Raw genomic sequence first — 21,498 nt, forward strand, 5'->3', positions numbered from 1 at the left:
CTCAACGATCAGTAGCTCCAATGTCAATGTCGAACCCATCCTCTTCTCGTCCATACCATCCGCAGAGCAGGTTCTCGTTTCCATGGGCAGCGCAACCCGAAATCGTCCGAGCGTACCAAAAGGACGCATACTACCGCGACCTCTTCGTCGACCAGTTCAAGGATGTCGTACGGACCACACTCGGCGTTCGCGTGCTACACGCTAACTCGGAAATCATCGCTGTGATCGGTGGTGTTGCATACCTTGCATTATGCGCACTTAATGGAGCGCAGACGCTCGGAGAGGAGTATGTCAATGCCATGATGGTTGATGGGAAAACTGGGCGAATAGCGAGGGGCAAGGTGAGTAGCTCTGATCTTCCCCTTCAACATGAGCTGTGTATTCACAAGTTCTTTGCACAATCTGGTTATGCATCTCACAGCGACGAGTCATTTTCATCTTTGCACACGCCCTTCTGCCGTACCTGGTAGCAAAAGCGTACGCCAGCGCACGGCGCTTCGTTGTGGGTTCTGACCAGGCGAGGCAGCAAGCGCTCGAGCGAGCTCGGTTGCGCGCACGAGCGATGCTATCAGCCTCACAGCGGGGGAATCCGGACGCCGTTCAGATCAGACCGGCTGTCACGGATCGCATCATGACATCTATTGCGAAACATCTTCCTGCTCTGGAGAGCTTTACAGCATCCGACAGCTGGCTGGCGTACTTTGGAGCAGCCCATCTCGCGATCTTCTACCTAGCGGGGAGGTATTACAGCATTGCGCAGCGCCTTTCAGATGTTCGCTATGTGAGTTCTCGACGGGGTTCTTGAATCTTTGGCAGTGCCTTCCTGAAAAGCTCAGCTCGCCATCCTTAGATCTCTACAGTCGCACAGCGGCCGAACCAGCGTCCGCCATCTTACGAAGTGCTCGGCGTACTGCTTGGCATCCAAATCGGTGTCAAAGCCCTGCTCGGTTTGAATCGATATCGGCGAGAACGGAGGAAAGCTCGAGAAGCTGTCACAGCGGCAGCGCGCGCTGCCGCAGGGCTTGAGGCGGAAAAGGAAGGCGGAGGGGCCAAGGGCAGATCCGCTCGGGAGAAGGAAGTAGTGGTGATCGATGGCGTGCGCTGGACGCATCGCAGCTCGCCTGCCGCCCCTGCGGACTCTGATGCAGTAGTAGCATCGCAGGGACCTACAGCGCCACTAGCCTATGCTGATCCAGATGCAGTCATCTCCCCCGCGGAACTCGGCCTACCGGCGAGCGCATCGCGCCAGGACATTGAGACTGCGCGCGCGGCGGCAAAGGCGCGTGCGATTGAGCTCGAGGGGATCGCGCAGACTGTACTAAAGTGCACGCTTTGCATGGAGCAGCGTACGCCCGAGAATGGCAGCAGCGCCGTCACGGAATGCGGGCACATCTTTTGCTGGGACTGCCTCAGTGGCTGGGCACGTGAAAAGGTGTGTACAGTCTACTCCGTTCTTGCAGACACACGCCCAGAAAGAGAATGCTGACTGTGCTCTCGATTGCGCGCAAGCCTGAATGTCCACTGTGCAGGCAGTCAATAAGTCTTCATCGTTTGCTTCCTATATACAACTTTTGACACAGGCATTATGTTCCAAAGCTTCTCCATTTGCATGCATTAACCCTTGCCACGGACGAGCTAAGTGGTTCATCTTTTAGGGTCGAATCCGGTCGATGACGACGCATCAATGCGAACGAATGTGCGGGAAAGAACCCCCAGCAAGCAGGCACATCACCTGTCACATGACCGGCTTATCCCACCCACGAGAACCAACGGTTCCGACAACCAACACACATTACTGTGTATGCCTAGACAGCAGGTAACGTTCATGTGTCCATGGTGATGCGGTGAGGAAGGCGTGTTGTTTGGATGAGGCCTGTGACAATAAAAATATCGAGCGAGGGCTGGCCGCCCTCGACGGTGCTGCGAAATGCCAAAGTAGTGAAGTCTCTATAATACCTGCGGCCAGAATTATATACATTGGCTCGCACTATTTTGCCGGTTTGCATGGCTTCATGCCTTGCGTCCAACCCACCACCACCACAGCAGGCCCAGCCCACCTAGGGCCTGGCGGTGATGGGACGGTGGTTGTTCATCGCCAAATAGCAAAAGTGCGGAGAAGTCTCGGCCGGGAAGGTTTGAGGTTAATGGTGAATTAGATGAGATGCCGTAGCAGCAGCATCAGCCGATTGCGAGTCTCATCCTCTTTTCCGGTGCACCGACTGCGATTCCCGTTTGTTCCGCAGATGGCACGTTTGGCGTTATCTCGCTCGCGGCTCGCCTGTGTAAAAGAGGGGCGAATGGCCGTGAACCGCAAAGCTCCGTTGGTCCCTTCCCCCGTTGCTTCGCCCCATGCCAATCGCTTCTCGTCATCACTGGCTCTTGCAACAAAGCACAACTTGTACCCTTTGCGCAATCAATGGCTCTCCTCGCCAAGAGGTCATTAAGCCAAGCAAGCTTTTTTTGTCGACCACTTCGTCATCAGGTGAGTGCAGGGCGTGGGATCCTGCTCTCTGCCATTGCCACGGCATTTGCTGGGGGGATCATTCCCTGCTGGACGCACACTGACCTCACTCTTGCTCGTTCGAACTTCGGGCTCGTTCCGCCTTCCCTTCATCTCACACGCATTTTGTCCATGAACCATCCTTTACAACCACTCTATCTTTGATTATCTTTCATCCCTCGACACGCCATCCTTTCGCCTCTGCCTCCTTTGCACTTGCGTCGGACGGCGACTATGCCCATCTTACGTTCCTATTTGACGGCGGCCATTACTCTCACCTTTTCTCTACTCACTGCTTAACCCACGACCGCTCCTCACTGCTACCACTGTCATTACTAACAACACGATACAATCATGGCACCCTCGCATCTCGACACAAACGCGGATCATGGTGATACACAACGTCGCTCTTGTCCCATTTCGAATGCTGTTCAACCTGCGCCGCTGACCCTTCCCATTTCCGGCGAACCGACGCACCCCTCCCCCTCTGCTTCGACCCCGACATTGCCTGGTGCATCTGGCCCACCGACCGCTCGGGTACATCAACTTACCCAGCATCTCAATACTACATCAGCTAGGAGACTCCCCAGCACGTTCAGGCAGAACTCCATAATGGCGGCCACCGGAACATTTAAGCAGGCATCGCACAAGCTGCTCGTCATCCCTGGGCCCATCGAGGTCGCAGATGACGTGCTGCTCGCGAATGCGCACCCGTCCATGTCTCATGTCAGCCCGGACTTTGTCCCCGTGTTTGGCGACTGCATTCGCATGCTCCGCGCCCTCCTCTTTGCGCCCAGCGCCCAGCCGTTCATCACCGCTGGCAGCGGCACGCTCGGCTGGGATCACGTCGCGGCCAACGTGACGCAGCCGGGCGACGAGGTGCTCCTGCTCAACTCGGGCTACTTTGGCGACAGCTTTGCAGAGTGCTTTGAAACCTACGGCGTCAAGGTTGACCAAATCAAGGCGCCCATCGGTCAGAAGCCTTCCTTGGAGCAGGTCGAGAGTGCGCTCAAGCAGAAGAAATACAAGGTCCTCACTTTTACTCATGTCGACACCTCCACCGGCGTGCTGTCTGACGCGAAAGGGTGCGTCACCCGTTCTATGCGTTTTAGGGAGACAGGCAATGACTGACGTTTAACGTCTCCTCACTTGTTGATGACAGTCTGGGGGAGCTCGTCAAGCGGGTTTCTCCAGAAACGATTCTCGTCTTGGATGGCGTGTGCTCGGTCGGCTCCGAGGAGATCCGACAAGACGAGTGGGGTATCGATGTTGTGCTGACAGCGTCTCAGAAGGGCATCGGTTGCCCACCGGGTCTGATGATCCTCTCGGCCTCAAAGAAGGCGATCGCAGCGTACGAGAACCGCACTGTCCCGCCGACAAGCTACTTTGCCTCCTGGTCCAAGTGGCTGCCGGTCATGAAAGCGTACGAGGCCGGCACGGGCGCGTACTTTGCAACGCCGCCGACGAACTTAATCTACGCGCTGCACCAGTCGCTCACCACGATCACGACCAAGTCGCCATCGCTCGAGGAGCGCTTCAAGATCCACATTGCTGCGTCGGATCGCGTCAAGAACTTTGTCAAGAACGAGCTCGGCCTCGAGCAGCTCGTCGCTGATAGCATCAAGGACGGTGCGCATGGCATGACCGCTGTCAAGTACCCGACTGGCTTCAAGGCGCAGGACATCCTGCCAAAGATGGTCGCAAAGAACGTCGTCTTTGCTGCTGGGTTGCACAAGGAGGTCAAGGACACGTACTTCCGCATCGGACACATGGGTATCACAGCTGTCGAGGAGCAGGTGCGTCCGTCGGCAGTCAGGACATTCCATGCTCCCACATTGGCGACCTTGGCTGACTCTGGTGTGCTTGAGTCTTTCTTTGTGCAGTCTCGCGGCGACATCGACCACTTGCTCAAATCACTCAAGGAGGTGCTTCAAGACGGAGGTCACAATAAGTGAAAAGCTTCGGCAAACGATAGATTCGTAGGAGTATGTACTTTCTCTACAGATAGGCATGATGATCCATTGGCATATGCAGCAGCGGCATGCGATCTTGCTGGTCTACACTTTCCGGGAAGGGGATATCTCCGCGGAGAGCTGGGGCCCACACCTTGCGCAAATTTTCGAAAAGCTCTGCTAAAGAGTGTCATGCCAGCCCAGGACGGCAAGATTGATATTAAACGCCGACAGTTCTCGATTCGACCGCAGACGAATGCTGCTCTCTCCCATAGAACTCGTCACATAATGGCGATGAACTGTTTGCTCGCTAAGCAGCCTTGCAATGTGCCAATCGGGGATGGGAATGAAGAGATACACGATCATGGCGCGCGGGTACCAGTCTTGTAGCAGATTTGCAGTGGCTGACGAGCGCACCAAGAAAGTAGTCACTTTTGCGCATGTGGGAGAAGGGTGGACCGTGCGCGATTGATGCGCTCCTAGTGCTCAACAACGAAGACCCTGTGCGAGTCGAATGAAACACTTGGTCGTGTCAGTAAGGGGAACAGATTTACCCCTTGTTGCTTGCGCTACAGACCATCTCGGCGGACGTATCGCTTCATCTCCTGGATGTCCCTATTCTATTTCGGATGCCACGGCCGAAACCTGCTGCGAAAACCAATTCTTCCCTGATTCTGATCTGAGCGTGCGGGGTACGATACGATGTCGCAAGCTATTAACGACGACGAGCTCAGGCCTACTCGTGAGTGATTAGTGATGGCTTGATTGGTCCTCGTAGGCTACAGGGCTTAATCGAACATCGCAACGCGCGGCGCATCCCTCCCCTGAATGGCCTTTGCCAGGAGTTGTAGCTGACTTCACACTGTCTGTCCTCGCATACTTCCTCTTGGATCTCGGCACGCAGAAACCGAGGGCTTCAAGGTCGGAGAAAAGAAGACGCTTGATGAGTACAACCAGCTCGATGCGAACGATGAGTCGCTGCAGCGCTGGAAGGCCTTATTAGGCATTGCGCCGAACGCCGCGGCGGCCACGGGGCCAAAGCTGGTCATCCACTCGCTCTCGATGGAGAGCAGCAGCGCGCCAGGGGGCAAAGTCAGCATCAAGCTGGACGGGTCCCAAGACGAGCTGGAGGCGCTCAAGAAGAACCCGCTGATCGTAAAGGAGGGCGTCGACTACAATATCGCCATTAGCTTCTCGGTCGGGTCAGATGTGCTCTCAGGGCTCAAGTATCTCCACGTCGTCAAGAGGACCGGGGTCACAGTCGACAAGCTGGAGGAGATGATCGGCAGCTACGGGCCACGTCCAGAGTGCGTTCTCTAGAATTTCAGGTGATAGCCGTGCTAGACGCTGAATCTCATCCGATCGACTCCCCATGTACAGACCTTACACCAAGCGGTTCATCACGGAAGAAGCACCGAGCGGCATGCTCGCGCGAAGTGGGACCAATGTAGTTCGGACGAGGATCATTGATGACGACGGGACGGTCTACACCGACTTTACTTGGAGCTTCAAGGTGAGATTCGTAATGATGCGGTTGGGTTCCGTGGAACGACGCGTCTCGATGTTGACACCGCCTTTGCCCTCACCACAGCTCGCAAAGGACTGGGCGTAGTGTGCATCCTGCCTTCGTTGACCAACATCCGTGCTTGCAAGCAGCTTCAATGGGTCTCCAGCCACATTTCCCTCTTTTCCTCCCCACTTACAGATCGTTCACATCCATCAACTCAGCATCGCGCCGGCCGCAGGCTGCCGGCCGCAAGGGCGAGGCAGTCCGTCGCTTCGGAGGCCCCAGGCAGCATCCGGGGTCCGCGTTCCAGCCAGACATCATGTACCAAAGCATCCTCATCGCCATCAGCCTTGAATTTCATTCGGCATATTATACACATCCATTCGTCCAGTTGTGGCAGTTGCAACGTAGCAGTTGCGGCCTTCACACCCTGCGGGCAGAAGTCTGTCAGAAGATGAGCCTGTTCACTTTTTCTCTGCGGCCGTCAGTCTGTCCGTGCAAGTGCACGTTGCTTCGCGCGCCCGCCTGATCCCGTCGAAACCCTTAAATTCGGTAGGTCTGGTATTCTATTGACCTGTCTTCGGGGATGGTCTGGGGATTGTGCGTGGTGCGGCATGGCGAGTGGTGCCTTCGGCTTTTGGAGTTTGGTTCATCAGCCCTGAAACTACCTTACGACGAGACTGCCGGCCAAGAGCTGATCGATCCTCAATTGTTAGTTCCTTGATTGAGCCCTGTCGCCTGTCCCATGTGGCCCGGCTGGAGCGATGTGGCGCTGGAGCAGTGTGCACTCAATCTTCTCGATCCTGACGCACCATCGCGCATTTTCGGCCGCGACCATTGCAGGGCACTGTGAAGCACTTGTGCGGCCCACCGGCGCGGGTGCAGCCTTGGCAGTGGCGGCAGCAGCCAGCATCGTGATGAGCGCGGCGAGGCTACAGTACCACACATTGGATTGACCTGGGTATCGGCCTATGCTACAACATATCGACAACATCGCATCCAACGACGTTTGCATTGCACATTGTATAGCGCAGGTAAGGGGTGTTGGAGGAGGTGCTTTGGATGCCATACGAGGAAGGCTGGGTGTGGGAACCTAGAATGGCAGAAAAAGCCTGCCGCGTGCGAACGAGAGGCGGAAGTCACCTCAGCTGCCAGGAGAAAAAACGAAAAGAAAGTGCAGCGCGCAGGAGAAGAGTTGAGTGACTAAAGAAAATCGCAGCAAGAGGGAAAGAGAGAGACTGTGAGATGCCTGAGTGCGTCATCCAAGACGTCATCCCCACCCGGAACCATCATTTTCACTCTCTCCCTCATACACACCATCCACCTCAACCCCGCCCACTCTCTGTTGGACACATTGAAACACGGCGCACAGCGCACTGGCGCACAAGGTCGCCGACGTTGGAGTGGAAAAAGATATTCCCCACCCCCCTTCAGCTTTCGTCATTAGCGTATTGCAGTTGGGAGAAGAAGTAGGTGGTGGGAACCGGGAACCGCCGACATCCATTCGACGAAAGTGATCTGCTTTCAAGCCTTGACGCGACCTCGCTTCGCTTGGAGCCAAGCAAAGCATCCAAAATGCCCGCTGGTGAGTCACATGAATGGGATGCGACTCTCAGCATGGCAAGGGGAAGCTGGGCATGACCAAAGTCACTGCAAAGCCTGGACGGAGCTTTCAGTCCGGCAGAGGGAAAGCATGCATAATGCGTCCACAATCATTCCCGCACCGTGCGAGTCGATTGCTTGTCGAGGGCATCCGTGTTGGATGGTTGACCTGCCGACACTGTGTATGCTCACTACTCTCTGTGTAATACGTTGAGAGTGTATGCTGTTGTAGAGGTCCGGCCGAACGCTGACATGTAAATTGATACTTGCGAATTGCGCTCGAACTGCCAGCCGCCACCCATCAGGCACCTGCGCTGAGCCGCCAACGCTCTTCACGCCTGGAGCTTGAGCCGAATCCATTCGAAGCCTCCTTCAAGTCACCCGAAGGAGACGGCTTGGACGGGGGCGTGGGTAAAAGCGCCGAGACATCAAGTACGTCGCCATCGAAGGGCAAGCGGGCAGGAGCCCCGTCGACCACACGCACGCGCAGTAGCGCTCGCAATGCTGCTGCTGCCAAGGCGAAGGAGGACACCGGAAACGCAGCAGATGAAGCACCGAACAATAGCAAAGGGTCTGTTCCTTCGACCCAGGTGAGCGCCGCCGCCGCCAGCATAAACGGCAAGGCGGCTATTGGTGGCAGCACACTTCCCGGCGTCGCCACTCTCACCTCTCCATCTGGCGACGCAGCAAGCCCGTTCAACTGGATCAACGGTTCACTTCGCACAGGCCCGTTGAGCCCTGCAATGCTCGGAGGCCCATCTGCATCTGCACAAGGATTCGACCCGAGCGCCTTCCGCACCGGCTTCACACCGGATCTGTCCAACTACAAAACGGGCTTGACGCCACTCGGTGGTATCTCATTCCAGCCGCCCAGCCCGAACACGGCCGCGTTCCTGGCGATAGTCAGCAACGGAAGCAATGGGGTGGCGGTCCCGGGCAACGGAGGATCGGCGGCGATGACCCCCAACACACTCAATGCGCTCGCTGCGAGCGCACCCGGGCTCGCAGACACCACGGCACCTAGCACCATGGGTCCGCCAGGGACATCTGTCGTGGGGCAGTTCAACAGCCATGCTCGCGCGGACATTGTCCCTCAGCCATTCGACTATGCCTTCTCACGGAGCATTCATGACAAGCCTACCAGCCGGCTGCGCTCTTCGACGACGCATGAGGACGATGGGAGTCACAGCGTCAGCCCGGAGATGATCAACAAGTCACTCGGCGCGGAGGCCACGGGCACTCGTGGCGCCATCGGCCACCGATCCGATGGCAGTCTCATGAACCCGAACCGTGCCGGCAACGCCCAGGGTAGGTCAGGGCAAGGCGTCCAGGGCCAAGGCCCAGGGGGTCCAGGTGAACCTGGCGCCGACCACGGCGCTGCGTCAGGCTTGTTCTTGCTCTCCCAAGCGCAGCAAGAGCTCAGCAAACGCGAAGATGCTGATGCGGCCGCGCATGCCGCGGCCCAGGCGCTCACAGGAATCCCGCGAAGGCAGGCTCCTCCGCAGCCGCCACAGCACCACCAACAACAGCAGCAGAAGCAGCAGCCGCAACATGCCCATATGGGGCATCAGCGGCCACTCCACCCTGCAGCGGTAGCCATGTACACGAACGGCATGGTCGCCCCGGCAGGCACGACGCAGACGAGCAAGGGCGCCGGCGGCAAAAGCGCGAACAAGCGCAAGAAAGCCAATGATGATGAGGGCGGGAAGCCAGGTGGAAAGAGCGGAAAAGCTGGCGCTGGGGCCGATGCAGCCACCGTCCCTGCTGGTGGTAAAGGGAGCAAAAAGCTGAAAAGCGACAGCGGCGGAGCGCTGGTAAACAGCAGCGCAGCGAACGCGGCGCATTCCAAGGCGGGAAGCAGCGAGGCTGCGAGTGATGATGACATGGACGATGGCGACTCGAAGAATGAACAGGATTTGGACGAGGACGAAAAGCGACGGAATTTCCTAGAGAGGAACCGGCAGGGTGAGTCTCGACTCGTTGCATGTTACCATGTGTTTCCAGAAACACAGGCTGAATCTGGACTCCCGCATGCTACATTTGCAGCCGCCCTCAAGTGCCGGCAGAGGAAGAAAGCGTGGCTGCAGTCTCTGCAGGCCAAAGTCGAGTTCCTCACTCAGGACAATGAGAGCCTGCAGAACACGGTCGGTGCGTTGCGCAACGAGATCGTCTATCTCAAGACGCAGCTCATGCACGCCAATGCGCAGATGCTCTCCGTCGCGTCTGCGACGCAGGCAAACGGGCCCGCGCCGGCTGTCGCGGACGTCGTAGCGGGGAGGGGCCCGGTGCCGCCCGTAGCAGGAGCAGTATCAGAAGCAGCAGGAGCAGTAGTAGCCACAGGAGCAGGTGGGCACGGAAGACCGGGCAGGGCGCACCCGTCTGCGAGCGGGGTACCAGGAGCTGGCCCATCTGGCGCCGTGCATGCAGACTCGGCCGGCGGCGGTGGTGCAACAGGCACAACCATGCCACCCGGTCTACAAGGCAGCGTCGCGGGGCTACCGCCTGCTAATCCGCCGACATTTGAGCAGAGCACCGTGCAGCGCACCGGGAGCTAGCCACAGCGCAACGAAGCGCCTGTGCCTCACTGTTACCCTCACCCTCCTTCTCGACTACCGCACCGCGCCATTCGCATTGCTTGCTTTACGCGCCTTCCACTTGTCTTTTATCGCATCTCTCTTTTCCGATCCCCGGTCCCGCCCCACTGTGCACGGTTTGCCTTCGCGTCTCGGCTCGGCTCGACATGGCTCGTTCATGCATCAGTGATGCAGCTGGTGATGAAAAGATACGATGGTTGCCCTGCTTTTGCGTCTACGCTTTCTTTTTTGCTGCATGTAGCTTATGTTGTGTAGTAAATACTCTCGTATGAACATTCATCATTCCCCGCGCGCCCGCATGCGCCCTTGCACAGAACAGCCTCTGCCTGCCAAGAGTCATTTTCACTGTGTGCCTCGGTCTGTTGCCTGTTCGAAGGACGTATGATTTTGAGGCAGCACGCCATCGTTGCAGTTCGTACTAGAGGAGGATCTTCACACGCGTAGGACCTCTCACGTTATCCAGCCTCACACGGTGAGCATGGGCTGGCAGCAGAGCACGGAGGTACCATCAGCTGCAGGCAGAATCAATGGAAAGTTGTCAGACTCGCCAGCTTGGATGCTTCGTGCTGAAGGCGGAGCTGCTGTGAAGCGTGACGAACACGAGGTGGTTGTATGCAACGAAAAGTTTGGTTCAAGCTGTGCCGCGAGGCACTGCGCCAGTCTTTGTCGAACTTCTCCACCATCCCCATCTTCTCTTTCAGCACACCTTGTCTTGCTTTTCACCATCATCCTCCGGGGTCGGACAGAAAAGAAACGCAGGCGGCGACGGAAGGCAGCCCGCCCAGCCATTCCAGCAGCGAGCACAGCGTCGGCAACGATGAACGGGCTCTCGGAGGAGGACATCCACCACGCCTCGCTGCTCGCTGAATTTCAAGCAAGCAGCGGACCATCCACGCCGTCACATCCGGGCGCCGCAGCCGCAGCTGCAAATTCTAAGGGCATCAACCACCGCCACCACAACAAAAGCAATGCGGGCGGCGGCGGCAGCAGCAGCAACGTCAATAGCAACACCGCATCGGGCTCGTCGTCTCATACGTCGCATCTACATCCTCACCACCACCACCAGCATCACCAACTTCAGCATCAGCAGCATGATGCCGCCGCAGGCAGCGGAAGCGGCTCGCACCATCACGCGCAACCACACGAGCTGGGCTCGCACAATCACAATCATCCGCACGCACATGTTGCCCATTCACACATGCCGTACGGCCCTTCGTCTGCCTCGTCTCACCAAGGCCATCCACGCTTTTCATCCGGGCAAGGGAGCAGCCAGCCGCCGCCCTCGACGGGGTTTTCGCTGGCGCCCGCCGGATTTCATCCGCACATCTTTGACAACACAGGAGGAGGAGGAGCGGTAGCAGGACGACCCAATTCCTTCAATAACGGCTACGACCAGTCCTGGTCACATCCACATACCCTTGGTCCAGCGCCGCCGCCGTCCGCCTCAGCGCCAGCAGACGCAGCCCTTCAAGAGCGATCGAATGCCGGTGCGGGTAAGAAACAAGGGAATGGCGTCGAGACGCCGAACCGTGCAGACAGTGGAAAGACCTCCAGCAAAAAAGGTGCGAAAGGAAAAGGGAAAGCTGCCGCCGACCTTGCCGAAGTCGAAACAAGCAGAAACTCTGACGTCGACAGCGACGATGCATCTGCGCTTAACAAGCAAGATTCAATCAGCATTGTGATTGGTCGGCCAAGGATCAGCAATGGAAAGCGTGCCAGTAGCGGCGGCGGTGGCAGTGCAAGTCAGTCGGACCGCAAGCGTCGCAGGGTGGTTGTAGCCTGCGACACGTGCCGGCGCAAAAAAGTCAAGTGTCAGGGCTTGCCCAACGCGTCCAATGTTTGCGATAACTGCAAAGCGTACGGCTATAAGTGCACCTTCACCTCCGAGCCGGACCGCTCGCGTGGAAAGTATGAAATCCTAGAGTCGAAAGTTGAGACCTTGCTCAGCGCGCTCCGAACCGTCGCGCCGCACCTTGCGCAGCAGTTTCAGGACGGAGATCTGAGCATTGCCGCGCCCAGTGGCAGCATTGCCGGCCAGGTCGACAGCACCGACTCGAGCCAGTGGCCCATGAGCAGCAATGTTGCGCTACCGCCGCCGCCTGCGCCGCCTCATCGCTCTTCGCATTCACATCCGGGCTATGGCGCAAGCAGTAGCAGTAATGGTGACGATGAAGCCGGCGGCGGCAGCGCTGGGGCAACAGGCACGAGCAGGGAAAGTAGGCACGGATCGCTGGAAGCAGTCGCTGCTGCTGCCGCTGCGATACTCTCTTCGGGCTCAAATGGCCATCGCGGCGATGGCGCAGGGGCGGCAAGCGCTGGCGGAGCGGAGCGGGGCTCTCTGGCGCAAGGAGGAGCGTCGTCGTCAGCTGGCCCTGTTGGTGGGGCGGCCGGTGGTCCAGGCGGGCACTCTGTCGGTCGCAGTCCAGCGACACCTAGTGGGGCTGCAGACGGGCATGGCAGCGAAGGGCGCAACACGGACCTGTCCATAGCGCGCTTCCTGTCCGACGGTGCAGTCGGCTCGCGACCCGAGATCAAGCGCCGCGACCTGGGGCCACTCCTGCCAGACGTAGAAGATGGTCGGCCTCGTTATTTCGGACGCAGCAGCACACTCAATTACTTCCACGGCATCGACTCGCGTCCGCCGTCACCCAATCTCGGCAGCACCAAGTGGCTGAGCGCCGCACATGCGCACCAGCTGCTGTGGCCGACGCATCATGGTGTCGCCGGCGGAGGGCGCTTTGGCACCAGAACGCCAGGGACTGCCACGCCCACCGGCGGGCTCAGCGCTATGTACGGCCTCGAGTCGCGCTCGAGGGCTACATCGCCTGATCGTGCCGCCGGGCTGGGCAGCATGAGTGCGAATAGGCTGAGGGACTCGCACGACAACACCACGCCGTCTTCGCCGGTGCTTGGCGGGGCTCAACAGCAGCAGCAGCAACATGATCAAAACATCCTGACGCCGTGCGGAAATAAGTCGTCGCTTAGCCGACATACCAGCGCCCCCGAGCAGGAGTTCAAGACGCTACCTCGGCCGCGGCCGCAGCCGCAGTACCCAGCCAATTCCAAAGAGTGGGTCGCTTTGCTTCGGCGCAAAAATCTGGATGCAGTTGGCAGAGACGACGTATGCGATAACGAATGGTTCACGCGCTACATGCTGCCGGAAGGCGATCTGGTGCTGGACCTGTTCGACATCTTTTTTACACGCTTGCATCCCATCATGCCCATCCTACACCGGCCAACGATGGAAGAGGACATTCTGTCCGGGCGCGCTACCCACGATACCGCCTTCCGCGGCTTGGTCTTTACGGTCCTTGCTATTGCCAGCCGCTTCACCTCCGATACGCGCGTGCGGACGGACGAAGACGACGCTTCTACCGCTGGCGACCAGTTCGCCAAGGCGAGCCGGCTCTACCATCAGGTTTATGCGGCCAGCTTGATCAATGTACAGGTCCTCCTCCTCAGCAGTACTTTCATGCACAGTGAGGTGGGGCCCGGCGTGCCTTGGACCCAGCTGGGTGTGGCGATTCGCGCGCTGCAGGATATTGGCCTGCACCAGGAGCGCGCCTACGTCGAGTTTAGCGAGTTCGAGCAGGAGCTGCGCCGGCGCGCTTTTTGGGGCGCCTTTATACTCGATGCCTTGTTCGCCGTCAACATGGGCAGGCCTGTCGCGCTGCGCGTGTCCGATTGTACAGTCCGACTGCCCAAGGACGTCACGGATGACGCTATGACGGATGCCCACGCGCGCTCCATCTCGCTTAAGGATAAGGAGTCTGGGACACAGACAGTCATGTCTGGATGGATCTCGCTCATCAGGCTTGGATTCATAGTGCAGGATGGTGAGTTGTGCCTCCCGCGATTCGATGGTGGTTATGGCTCTTTTTTCTGATCTGATCTGTCTCACCGTGCCTTGCTTGATTTTTCAGTCGTTTTGGCGTTGTACAGCCCTCGTTGGCGCCAAGAGGTGACGCAGGAGAAGCACAAGGACTACGTGCAGAATCTGAGCAAGACGAAGCAGCTGCCCGAGTACAAGGACATGGCACTCCTCTCCAAGCGCCTCGACGAGTGGATCGCCGACACACCGGCTCATTACCGCACACCGCAGAGTCCGTACAAGTGGCAGGCGGGTATCTTGCAGATGGGCACGCACGACATAAGATTGTACATTCTCAAGCCATTTCTGTTCGACCCGTACCTGCGCAAGATGCTACACGTGCAGTGTATCGACCACTCCAAGGAGGGGCTCAAGACGATCGTTGATCTCTTTGAGGATGATCATCTGGCGGACATGGTCTTTGTCATGCAGCAGGGATTCATGTCGACGTGCACTTTCATGGTACGTGTCTTGTCTCCTCTCGTGCGGCCAAATGGTTCTTGTCTGACTTCCTGTTCTCCGTTCATAGATCACTGTCTGGCACGGCACTGCAGAGCCGGACAAGCTCGCCGAGGATGAGCTACTTATCGAAGCGACGCTGCGCATCTTTGCTTCCTTCGATGTGCGATTCCTGTGAGTATCAAAGAATGATTTCACGCGATCTTGTTCAGCTGATTGCTATGTTCGTCCCATTCGTCGGTCCAGCTCCCAAATCGTCAAAAAGGCGCTTCGCCTGCTGTACAATATTGCTAATCGTGCGCTGCCCAGCATGAGCTCAGACTATGCCGACAAGACGAAACAAGTACTCGAAAAGCTGAAGGACGTTGCCAGCGGCCTGTCTCCACCGCCTGCTCAAGCCAACGCAAGTTTCGCAGCTTCCACACCCGCATCTCGCATACCATTCTCGATTGCAAGCCCACTGCCTTCCGCCAACGCCGGTGCTGATGTTGTCGCTGCGACGTGGCGCGAAGGCATGTTGCCCTCCACCTTCCTCGCCGGCGTGGGCGATCCTGTCGATTCAGCTGGTTCCGCGATGACGTGGGCAGCAACAACGGGACCGGCACCGGTCAATGGCACCGCGCTGTCACCCTCCGTTTCCACGAGCAAACAGCAGCGGCAATCTGCTGAGGCTTCCACCCCAAACACGGTACGTGAGGGCATAAATGGCATGTCTACCCTCGACACCACGTTGTCCCCAAGTGGCGATGCGCCCTCTGACATTTGGTCTACCGGCGGCGGCGGCTTCGACGGGAATGAGCAGCCGCGGCTCCGTCAGCTTGAGGACGCTTCGTGGGGGGACTACTTTGCTACTTTCCTGCAGTCTCTGGGATGAGGCTACAGAGGCCCTGCCTGCCGCGATTGAACCACAGTCTGTCGCATGCACGCATATCCGCTTGATGTAATCCAAGGCACAAGATGCATTCAAGGTATTTTTTACGAGCCTTATCCCTGTCACGAAAGATACTCCGCATGTGCCATGGAGGGATGATCACGCATGCAGGAACAAAAGGACATGTCACAATGGTATGTACCACGGCCGGTCGTGGCTTCCGGATGTGAAGGTAAATTTCTTTTTGCATAACAAAGCTGCTGGTTCACGCATGGGTTGCTTGCTGCCTCAGCGATGAGCCTGGCGGTGTCCAGCCTAGCGCTCATGCGGCTCTGCAAGACCCGGCGCAGGGCCCTTTTACCCGGTAACCTTGGCATCTTTCGTGGCGGCGAAGGCCTGGTCGATGTCTGTTATTTAAAAGGGAAAAGGAAAAAAAACATGCAGCATTGCACGAAATTCGCCAGTCAGTCAAAATGCTTGTTCCAAGCGCGTTCTGGGGGGGGGGGCACGTCGTGGACTTGCCCTCTAGAATGTCGCTGATGTGCTCGATGCCGATTGAGAGGCGGATCATCTCGGGCTTGACGCCTGATGCAGCCTGCTCCTCCGCCGTCAGCTGCTGGTGCGTCGTCGAGGCCGGGTGGATCGCTAGACCTGTAGAAAGGGAAGAAGAAGAAAAATCGCGATGCGTCGTCAGGCAAAGCAACGCGACAGGAGGGTGCGCACACTCACTCTTGGCGTCGCCAACGTTGGCGAGGTTGGAGAAAAGCTTGAGCTGGTCGACAAAAGCACTGCCGGCCGCAGGGTCTCCCTTGAGGCCAAAGGCGAGTACGCCACCGAAGCCGTTGGCAAGGTACTTTTTCGCGAGCTCGTGGCTCGGGTGCGACGACAGGCCCGGGTAGGAAACCCATGCGACGCGCTCGTGCTTCTCGAGGTACTGCGCGACGACGAGCGCATTGTCGACGTGCCGCTGGACGCGCAGCGAGAGAGTCTCGAGGCCCTGCAGCAGCAGGAACGACCCGAACGGGTTCAACGCAGGCCCCAAGTCGCGTAGCAGGACGATGCGCACGTAGATGGCAAACGTGATCGCGCCGAATGTGTCCCAGAACTTAAGCCCATGGTAGCCCTCCGAGGGCTCGGTGAATTGCGGGAAGCGCCCGCTCTTCTTCCAGTCAAACTCTGCACAGCGAAATGAAGGGATTTATGTTCTGTTCAGATATCGCCCACACCGTGTCTTTGGGAAATTTAAACAGGAGACTCACTGCCGCTGTCGACGATCACGCCGGCAATGGTCGTGCCGTGGCCACTGTAAAGTTGCAAAAGACCCCATGTCAGGAGAATCGAAGCAAGGCAGGCGAAAGAGTGGAATTCCAGCGGGCAACTCACCCGATCCACTTGGTCGCGCTGTGGACCACAATGTCTGCACCATGCTCGATCGGCTTGACGAGGTAGCCGCCAGCGCCAAAGGTGTTGTCAACAACGAGGGGAATGCCGTTGTCGTGCGCAACCTTGGCGATGGCCTTAAAGTCGGGTACGTTGAACGCTGGATTCCCGATTGACTCGACGTAGATCGCCTTAGTCTTGCTGTCAATGGCCTTCGCAAAGTCCTCTGGATTGTCGCCCTTGACGAACTTGGTCGTCACGCCCATGCGAGGAAAGAGCACCTTGAATTGGTTGTATGTGCCGCCGTATACGTTCGAGCTGTCATACAAGGCGAGCGGGTCAGGCCAGGCTCATGGGCGAATCGGCCATCGACCACGCCGCGGCAAAGCAGAAGGAACTCACGTCGAAACAATGTTGTCGCCAGCGGACGCCAGGGCAAGGATGGTCATTGCCTGCGCAGACTGGCCCGAGGCGGCTGCGACGGCTGCGACACCACCTTCGAGTGCTGCGATCCGTTTTTCAAAAACATCGTTGGTTGGGTTCATCAAACGGGACTGCGTGCGCCAGCGACATTTTGCGACAAAGCATGCAAGAAAAGAGGGGGCAGATTGCGTCAGTCGCGGCCTCGTAGCAGTGAGAAATCGTCATCTTGGAAAGAGCAGGGGAATAAGAGAGAAGGAGGTGTCGTGGGCTGCACGACTCACGTAGATGTTGCCAAACTTCCTCAACCCAAAGAGATCGGCGCCCTCGGCCGAGTCCTTGAAGACGAACGAGGTGGATGCGACGATGGGCACGGCACGCGCCTGGCTGCCCGGGTCGGGCTCCTGGCCTGCGTGCAGCTGCAGCGTCTCGAACTTGGGCATCGTGGTGGTGGAAAGGCTAAGTGTGTGGGAGGGGAGGATGATGGATCGGGAGAAGCAAGGTTTGGGGAAGGGGGACGATGTGCCTTTGCTTTTATCCAAAAGTACCAGTCCAAAAGCGGACACGCATTTCTTCTCGATTACACGCACAGCTAACTGCTCACTGCCAGTGTCTAGTGGTGTATTCCATGCAACCTACAAGCATGCATTCACGGTGTGACACGGGCTGTTGGCAACTAGAAGTAGTAGTACCGACTACCGGGCATGGCCCGTGCGCTGTGTACTACTGCAGACGTAGCAGCAGCAGCGGGTCTCGTCGTGACAGTTGCCGCCTCTTCTCCGTGCTCCGTGGCATTGCATGGCATGTCCTATGGTCCCCCATCCGTGTGCGTGTGTGCTGCGACGTGCGAGCATCAAAAGAGAACACCAACGCTGCCGAAAGATGCAAGTTCGCCATCGAATGGCGTGCTCGACGCCTCCCATGACAAAATTGTTACGTAAGCACATATCACGGTGTGGAGCATATGCCGCCGCCTTGACACTAGCGTGCAACTGGTCCACTGGTTCTAAGGGTTGTGACAACAAAAACACATGTTGTGCCCTCCTCTGCATTCGCTGGCTCACGCGACCCACTTTGAAAGTCGAGTTCGGGATCAGAACGAGAATAGAACAACGTACAGAACAGCATCAGTGTAAGCTAACTAGCTACGTACTTTACTAGCTGTTCAGTTGTGTCCTACACGGCTGCAAAGCCCTCATGGAATTTATCATGCACCATCAACTGCAGCGGAGATTCGACAAGCACTCGACTAGAGGCAAGTTACCCTTATTGTGAAGTGCTCCCACAACATCGTCAGGACGGCAGGAGGGTGAGAAGAGGCGGAGACTCAGCTCTCTGAGCATGCAAGCTATTCGGGGGTTTCATGTTATCTGCACAGGCAACAGGCGGATGGATTTCCTGCCCCCCCGCAACAGTGGAGATTTCGTGGGACGCCAATGCGCAAAGCCTCGCGCGTTCGCAAGCGCCACATGATGGTACACACGACAGCATTCTCAGCGCTCCGCCTCGAATCTGCAGCACACACATTGGCTACCAATCGAGGTAATGTAGACAATGGTCAGTGATTCACCTGCCGGGTTGGCCTGAGCTCTTCAAAGGGCGCTGGTGCGAGAGTTCTCCTGCAGACGAGTGTCTGTGGGCTGCTGAAACAGCCTCGTGCTATTCGTCAAACATGGTTATTGCCCGTGACATGTGCACTCCTGAGCTAACGCGCGTGGACTACAAGGGACGAAAGAAGAGCCTTCTGTGCAAGGGTATCGCAAAGTGCGTCTACCAGCCGCGCTTGGACATGTGTCCGCCGGGCATGCTCGGCGTGATGTTGATCCCAGTCATTGCCTCGCCAATGTTCGTCGAGATCTCCGCCAGCTTCTCCGGGTTGTCGTAGTGCGCGACAGCCTGGACGATCGCGACGGCGCGCTCCTTTGGTCGCTCTCCCTTGAACACCCCAGACCCGACAAACACACCTGCATGGGTAACAAAAAGTCGCGCAAGACGGTCAGCTATTCCGCCTTTTTTGGCTTTCCGGCGCAGGCATGAAATGCAGTATCAGTCCTCTGCTTTTCACAGGACACTCACCATCACTGCCGAGCTGCATCATGAGCGCAGCGTCTGCAGGCGTGGCAACGCCACCAGCGGCAAAGTTGACAGTCGGAAGCCGCTTGAGTCGAGCGGTCTCCTTGAGCAGGTGGTACGGCGCACTGATCTCCTTGGCGTAGGCGTACAGCTCCTCATCGCTCATGCTCGCCGCACGCTTGATCTCTGCTTGCAGTGTTCGCTGGTGGTAGACTGCCTCGACAACGTTACCTGTCCCTGCCTCGCCCTGCATGCACTCAAGGCCGATTTAGCAAACAGTCCTCGTGTGTCTGCAGATGGGAGCCTGGCGTGTCAGAAGCGACGACGCACCTTTGTTCGAATCATCGCGGCACCCTCGCTGATACGGCGCAGGGCCTCGCCGAGATTCTTGCAACCGCAAACAAATGGCACCTTGAAGTTGTGCTTGTTAATGTGGTGGTAGTTGTCCGCAGGGGTCAGCACCTCCGACTCGTCAATGTAGTCCACGTTGACCGCCTGGAGGATCTGTGCCTCGACCTGGGATAATGCAAAACGGGTTTGACGTGTCATGTATGAGCAAGTAGCTTTGAGTACAAAGCCCACTTGCCAAAGCCTTCCAGCATGCGGTACTCACAATGTGACCGATACGGCACTTGGCCATGACGGGGATGGACACGGCTTCGATGATCTCCTTGATCATCGCCGGGTCGGACATGCGCGCCACACCGCCATCCGCACGGATGTCTGCCGGCACACGCTCGAGAGCCATGACGGCACATGCACCTGCCTCCTCTGCAATCCGCGCCTGCTCTGCATTGATCACATCCTATTGGAATAGCGAAAGCAAGCGCGCGGCGTCAGTGCCTTCGCTGCTAGCACCCCGAGTGCGATCAAGTTCTTCCTGCCGCGACTTGGAGAAACTCACCATGATCACACCCCCCTTGAGCATCTGCGCCAGACCGCTCTTGACGCCGTACGTGCCAATGTTCGAGTTGGCGCTGCTGCTGCTGCTGCTGCTACCACCTACGTTTGCGCCGGACCGCGAAACAGCCAGTGGTGCGTGCGTGGCATGGCCGTTGACAGCTGGCGTGGCTGCCGCCGCTACGGCTGTGGCGCTGCCGTTTACGGGGTTGCCGACGATGATCGGGTGTTCAGAACTCATTGTTTCTTGCTTGGTAGCCCTTCTGAGGAGGTCAATAGATGATCAAGACGAAGGAGGGCACGAGGAACAATGGTGCTGCGAAACAAGTGCAGACGACAGATCGCTTGCCCTAATATGGTCTGTTCGCCTCAACAAGAGTCATGTTGTCTTTTGGACATAGTTCCAACGAGAATCAGAGCCCCAGGCTGCGGGCATGAGCCCTAATTTGTTCGACGACCAGCGGGCGTGCCGCCTGGTGCCTCTCGTGTCAGAGTGCTTTTCTCCGCTGCCGCAGTTCCGCCCTCATCCACTTCCATCTTCTCTTCTCCTTGAATTGCCGATGGGCCAATTGGAAGGCAACTTTCACTGGGCTTGGCAAATTGCACTGCAGTCTTGTTTCTGATTCATGGTTGGGCCATTTCCTTTCGGTTTTCTCTCGATGACTCCCAGAGTGACCGACCAACTCTTTTATGCCCATACCGGCCCTCTTGTACGCATATGTACCTTGCCAGAGTTTCTTCCGTCCCCACCCGCCTTTCGTGAATTGCGGCTTGTCCGTGCGAACCGTGGTGTGCACATCTGCAGAATGTTTATACTCTGCTCAGTGCTTACGCATGGCTTGATGACAGCCAAAAGTTACCACGGATCACTTCTTTCGTCAGTGATCAGTCGTTATCAGCAGCTGCTTCACATCCGAAGCAGTCCAGCATGTCGCCAAGCACAGAAAGGGGCGCGCTGCTCAATTGGGCCACGGACTCGCAGAAAAGAGCTCATCGCCTTCTTGGTGGCCCGGCCGCTGCGACGGACCACCTCACAAGAATACATACGTGCGCATCCATACGTCGCCAACAAACTAGTTCCGTGTCAGATTACTTTAATGTTTCCCGTACTGGGTTCTAGCTCAGCTGATGTGCACATGACTCGTCGACATCAAACCTATTTATTTATGTTCGCCACCATGGTGGCGAGTCGCTTTCCATGCATCTGACAAGCCGCGCCACCAATAGCATGTGTTATGAGCATGAGCCCATTTGGGTGGAATCTCTCCCGTTTGGGTAATCCAGTGGTAATCCCCGCACCCAAGCCCGCCGCTTGCACGCCAGCCAGGGGTTCGAAGACCTCCCAGCGACGCAGTCAGCTTTGGTAGTG

General features: G+C 57.6%; 8 protein-coding genes across 8 annotated transcripts; 6 read left to right on the forward strand and 2 right to left on the reverse strand.

The window, feature by feature from the left end:
• Window positions 1-26: 26 nt before the first annotated feature.
• K437DRAFT_220124 (uncharacterized protein) lies at window positions 27-1,575 on the forward strand (the record flags this gene model as incomplete). The annotated part of the gene is made up of 4 exons (XM_013390141.1): window positions 27-341; window positions 422-781; window positions 851-1,432; window positions 1,510-1,575. 4 exons carry the CDS (start codon window positions 27-29, stop codon window positions 1,573-1,575), a joined length of 1,323 nt encoding a protein of 440 aa, XP_013245595.1.
• A 1,537-nt stretch (window positions 1,576-3,112) lies between these two features.
• Window positions 3,113-4,455, forward strand: K437DRAFT_220193 (putative AGX1-alanine-glyoxylate transaminase; the record flags this gene model as incomplete). The annotated part of the gene is made up of 3 exons (XM_013390142.1): window positions 3,113-3,585; window positions 3,663-4,296; window positions 4,384-4,455. 3 exons carry the CDS (start codon window positions 3,113-3,115, stop codon window positions 4,453-4,455), a joined length of 1,179 nt encoding a protein of 392 aa, XP_013245596.1.
• Window positions 4,456-4,961: 506 nt separating this feature from the next.
• Window positions 4,962-6,337, forward strand: K437DRAFT_253960 (putative Rho GDP-dissociation inhibitor 1). Its single transcript, XM_013390143.1, has 4 exons — window positions 4,962-5,194; window positions 5,357-5,759; window positions 5,833-5,965; window positions 6,044-6,337. Exons 1-4 carry the CDS (start codon window positions 5,155-5,157, stop codon window positions 6,062-6,064), a joined length of 597 nt encoding a protein of 198 aa, XP_013245597.1. The 5' UTR covers window positions 4,962-5,154; the 3' UTR covers window positions 6,065-6,337.
• Window positions 6,338-7,282: 945 nt separating this feature from the next.
• K437DRAFT_253963 (uncharacterized protein) lies at window positions 7,283-10,308 on the forward strand. The gene is made up of 3 exons (XM_013390144.1): window positions 7,283-7,544; window positions 7,853-9,526; window positions 9,608-10,308. The coding sequence occupies exons 1-3, from the start codon at window positions 7,535-7,537 to the stop codon at window positions 10,114-10,116; spliced, it is 2,193 nt and encodes a 730-aa protein (XP_013245598.1). The 5' UTR covers window positions 7,283-7,534; the 3' UTR covers window positions 10,117-10,308.
• A 585-nt stretch (window positions 10,309-10,893) lies between these two features.
• On the forward strand, window positions 10,894-15,659 carry K437DRAFT_292866 (uncharacterized protein). The gene is made up of 4 exons (XM_013390145.1): window positions 10,894-13,991; window positions 14,079-14,488; window positions 14,556-14,659; window positions 14,732-15,659. Exons 1-4 carry the CDS (start codon window positions 10,973-10,975, stop codon window positions 15,357-15,359), a joined length of 4,161 nt encoding a protein of 1,386 aa, XP_013245599.1. The 5' UTR covers window positions 10,894-10,972; the 3' UTR covers window positions 15,360-15,659.
• K437DRAFT_163652 (lyase) lies at window positions 15,537-17,729 on the reverse strand. Its single transcript, XM_013390146.1, has 7 exons — window positions 17,441-17,729; window positions 17,139-17,290; window positions 16,740-17,054; window positions 16,616-16,659; window positions 16,086-16,532; window positions 15,879-16,007; window positions 15,537-15,763 (listed from the first exon to the last, which is right to left on the reverse strand). The coding sequence occupies exons 1-7, from the start codon at window positions 17,597-17,599 to the stop codon at window positions 15,714-15,716; spliced, it is 1,296 nt and encodes a 431-aa protein (XP_013245600.1). The 5' UTR covers window positions 17,600-17,729; the 3' UTR covers window positions 15,537-15,713.
• A 1,092-nt stretch (window positions 17,730-18,821) lies between these two features.
• K437DRAFT_253966 (vitamin B6 biosynthesis protein) lies at window positions 18,822-20,370 on the reverse strand (the record flags this gene model as incomplete). The annotated part of the gene is made up of 5 exons (XM_013390147.1): window positions 18,822-19,120; window positions 19,233-19,476; window positions 19,560-19,745; window positions 19,843-20,034; window positions 20,134-20,370. 5 exons carry the CDS (start codon window positions 20,368-20,370, stop codon window positions 18,927-18,929), a joined length of 1,053 nt encoding a protein of 350 aa, XP_013245601.1. The 3' UTR covers window positions 18,822-18,926.
• A 207-nt stretch (window positions 20,371-20,577) lies between these two features.
• K437DRAFT_163857 (uncharacterized protein) lies at window positions 20,578-21,448 on the forward strand. Its single transcript, XM_013390148.1, has one exon. It carries the CDS (start codon window positions 20,756-20,758, stop codon window positions 21,335-21,337), a length of 582 nt encoding a protein of 193 aa, XP_013245602.1. The 5' UTR covers window positions 20,578-20,755; the 3' UTR covers window positions 21,338-21,448.
• Window positions 21,449-21,498: the final 50 nt, after the last annotated feature.

Source organism: Tilletiaria anomala, assembly GCF_000711695.1.
Source record: "Tilletiaria anomala UBC 951 chromosome Unknown K437scaffold_7, whole genome shotgun sequence".
Taxonomy (NCBI): Eukaryota; Fungi; Basidiomycota; class Exobasidiomycetes; order Georgefischeriales; family Tilletiariaceae; genus Tilletiaria; species Tilletiaria anomala.

Bases quoted from the DNA above. Each gene is read 5' to 3' on its own strand.
- K437DRAFT_163857 (XM_013390148.1), top strand. From the start codon at position 20,756: ATGGTTGGGCCATTTCCTTTCGGTTTTCTCTCGATGACTCCCAGAGTG.
- K437DRAFT_253963 (XM_013390144.1), top strand. The intron at 9,527-9,607 runs GTGAGTCTCGAC...CTACATTTGCAG, and splicing joins CCTAGAGAGGAACCGGCAGG to CCGCCCTCAAGTGCCGGCAG.
- K437DRAFT_253960 (XM_013390143.1), top strand. From the start codon at position 5,155: ATGTCGCAAGCTATTAACGACGACGAGCTCAGGCCTACTC. The intron at 5,195-5,356 runs GTGAGTGATTAG...CTCGGCACGCAG, and splicing joins CGACGAGCTCAGGCCTACTC to AAACCGAGGGCTTCAAGGTC. The intron at 5,966-6,043 runs GTGAGATTCGTA...CCCTCACCACAG, and splicing joins ACTTTACTTGGAGCTTCAAG to CTCGCAAAGGACTGGGCGTA.
- K437DRAFT_163652 (XM_013390146.1), bottom strand. From the start codon at position 17,599: ATGCCCAAGTTCGAGACGCTGCAGCTGCACGCAGGCCAGGAGCCCGAC. The intron at 16,533-16,615 runs GTGAGTCTCCTG...TTCGCTGTGCAG, and splicing joins CGTGATCGTCGACAGCGGCA to AGTTTGACTGGAAGAAGAGC. The intron at 16,008-16,085 runs GTGAGTGTGCGC...CCCTTTCTACAG, and splicing joins CAACGTTGGCGACGCCAAGA to GTCTAGCGATCCACCCGGCC.
- K437DRAFT_292866 (XM_013390145.1), top strand. From the start codon at position 10,973: ATGAACGGGCTCTCGGAGGAGGACATCCACCACGCCTCGCTGCTCGCT. The intron at 13,992-14,078 runs GTGAGTTGTGCC...TTGATTTTTCAG, and splicing joins TGGATTCATAGTGCAGGATG to TCGTTTTGGCGTTGTACAGC. The intron at 14,660-14,731 runs GTGAGTATCAAA...TCGTCGGTCCAG, and splicing joins TCCTTCGATGTGCGATTCCT to CTCCCAAATCGTCAAAAAGG.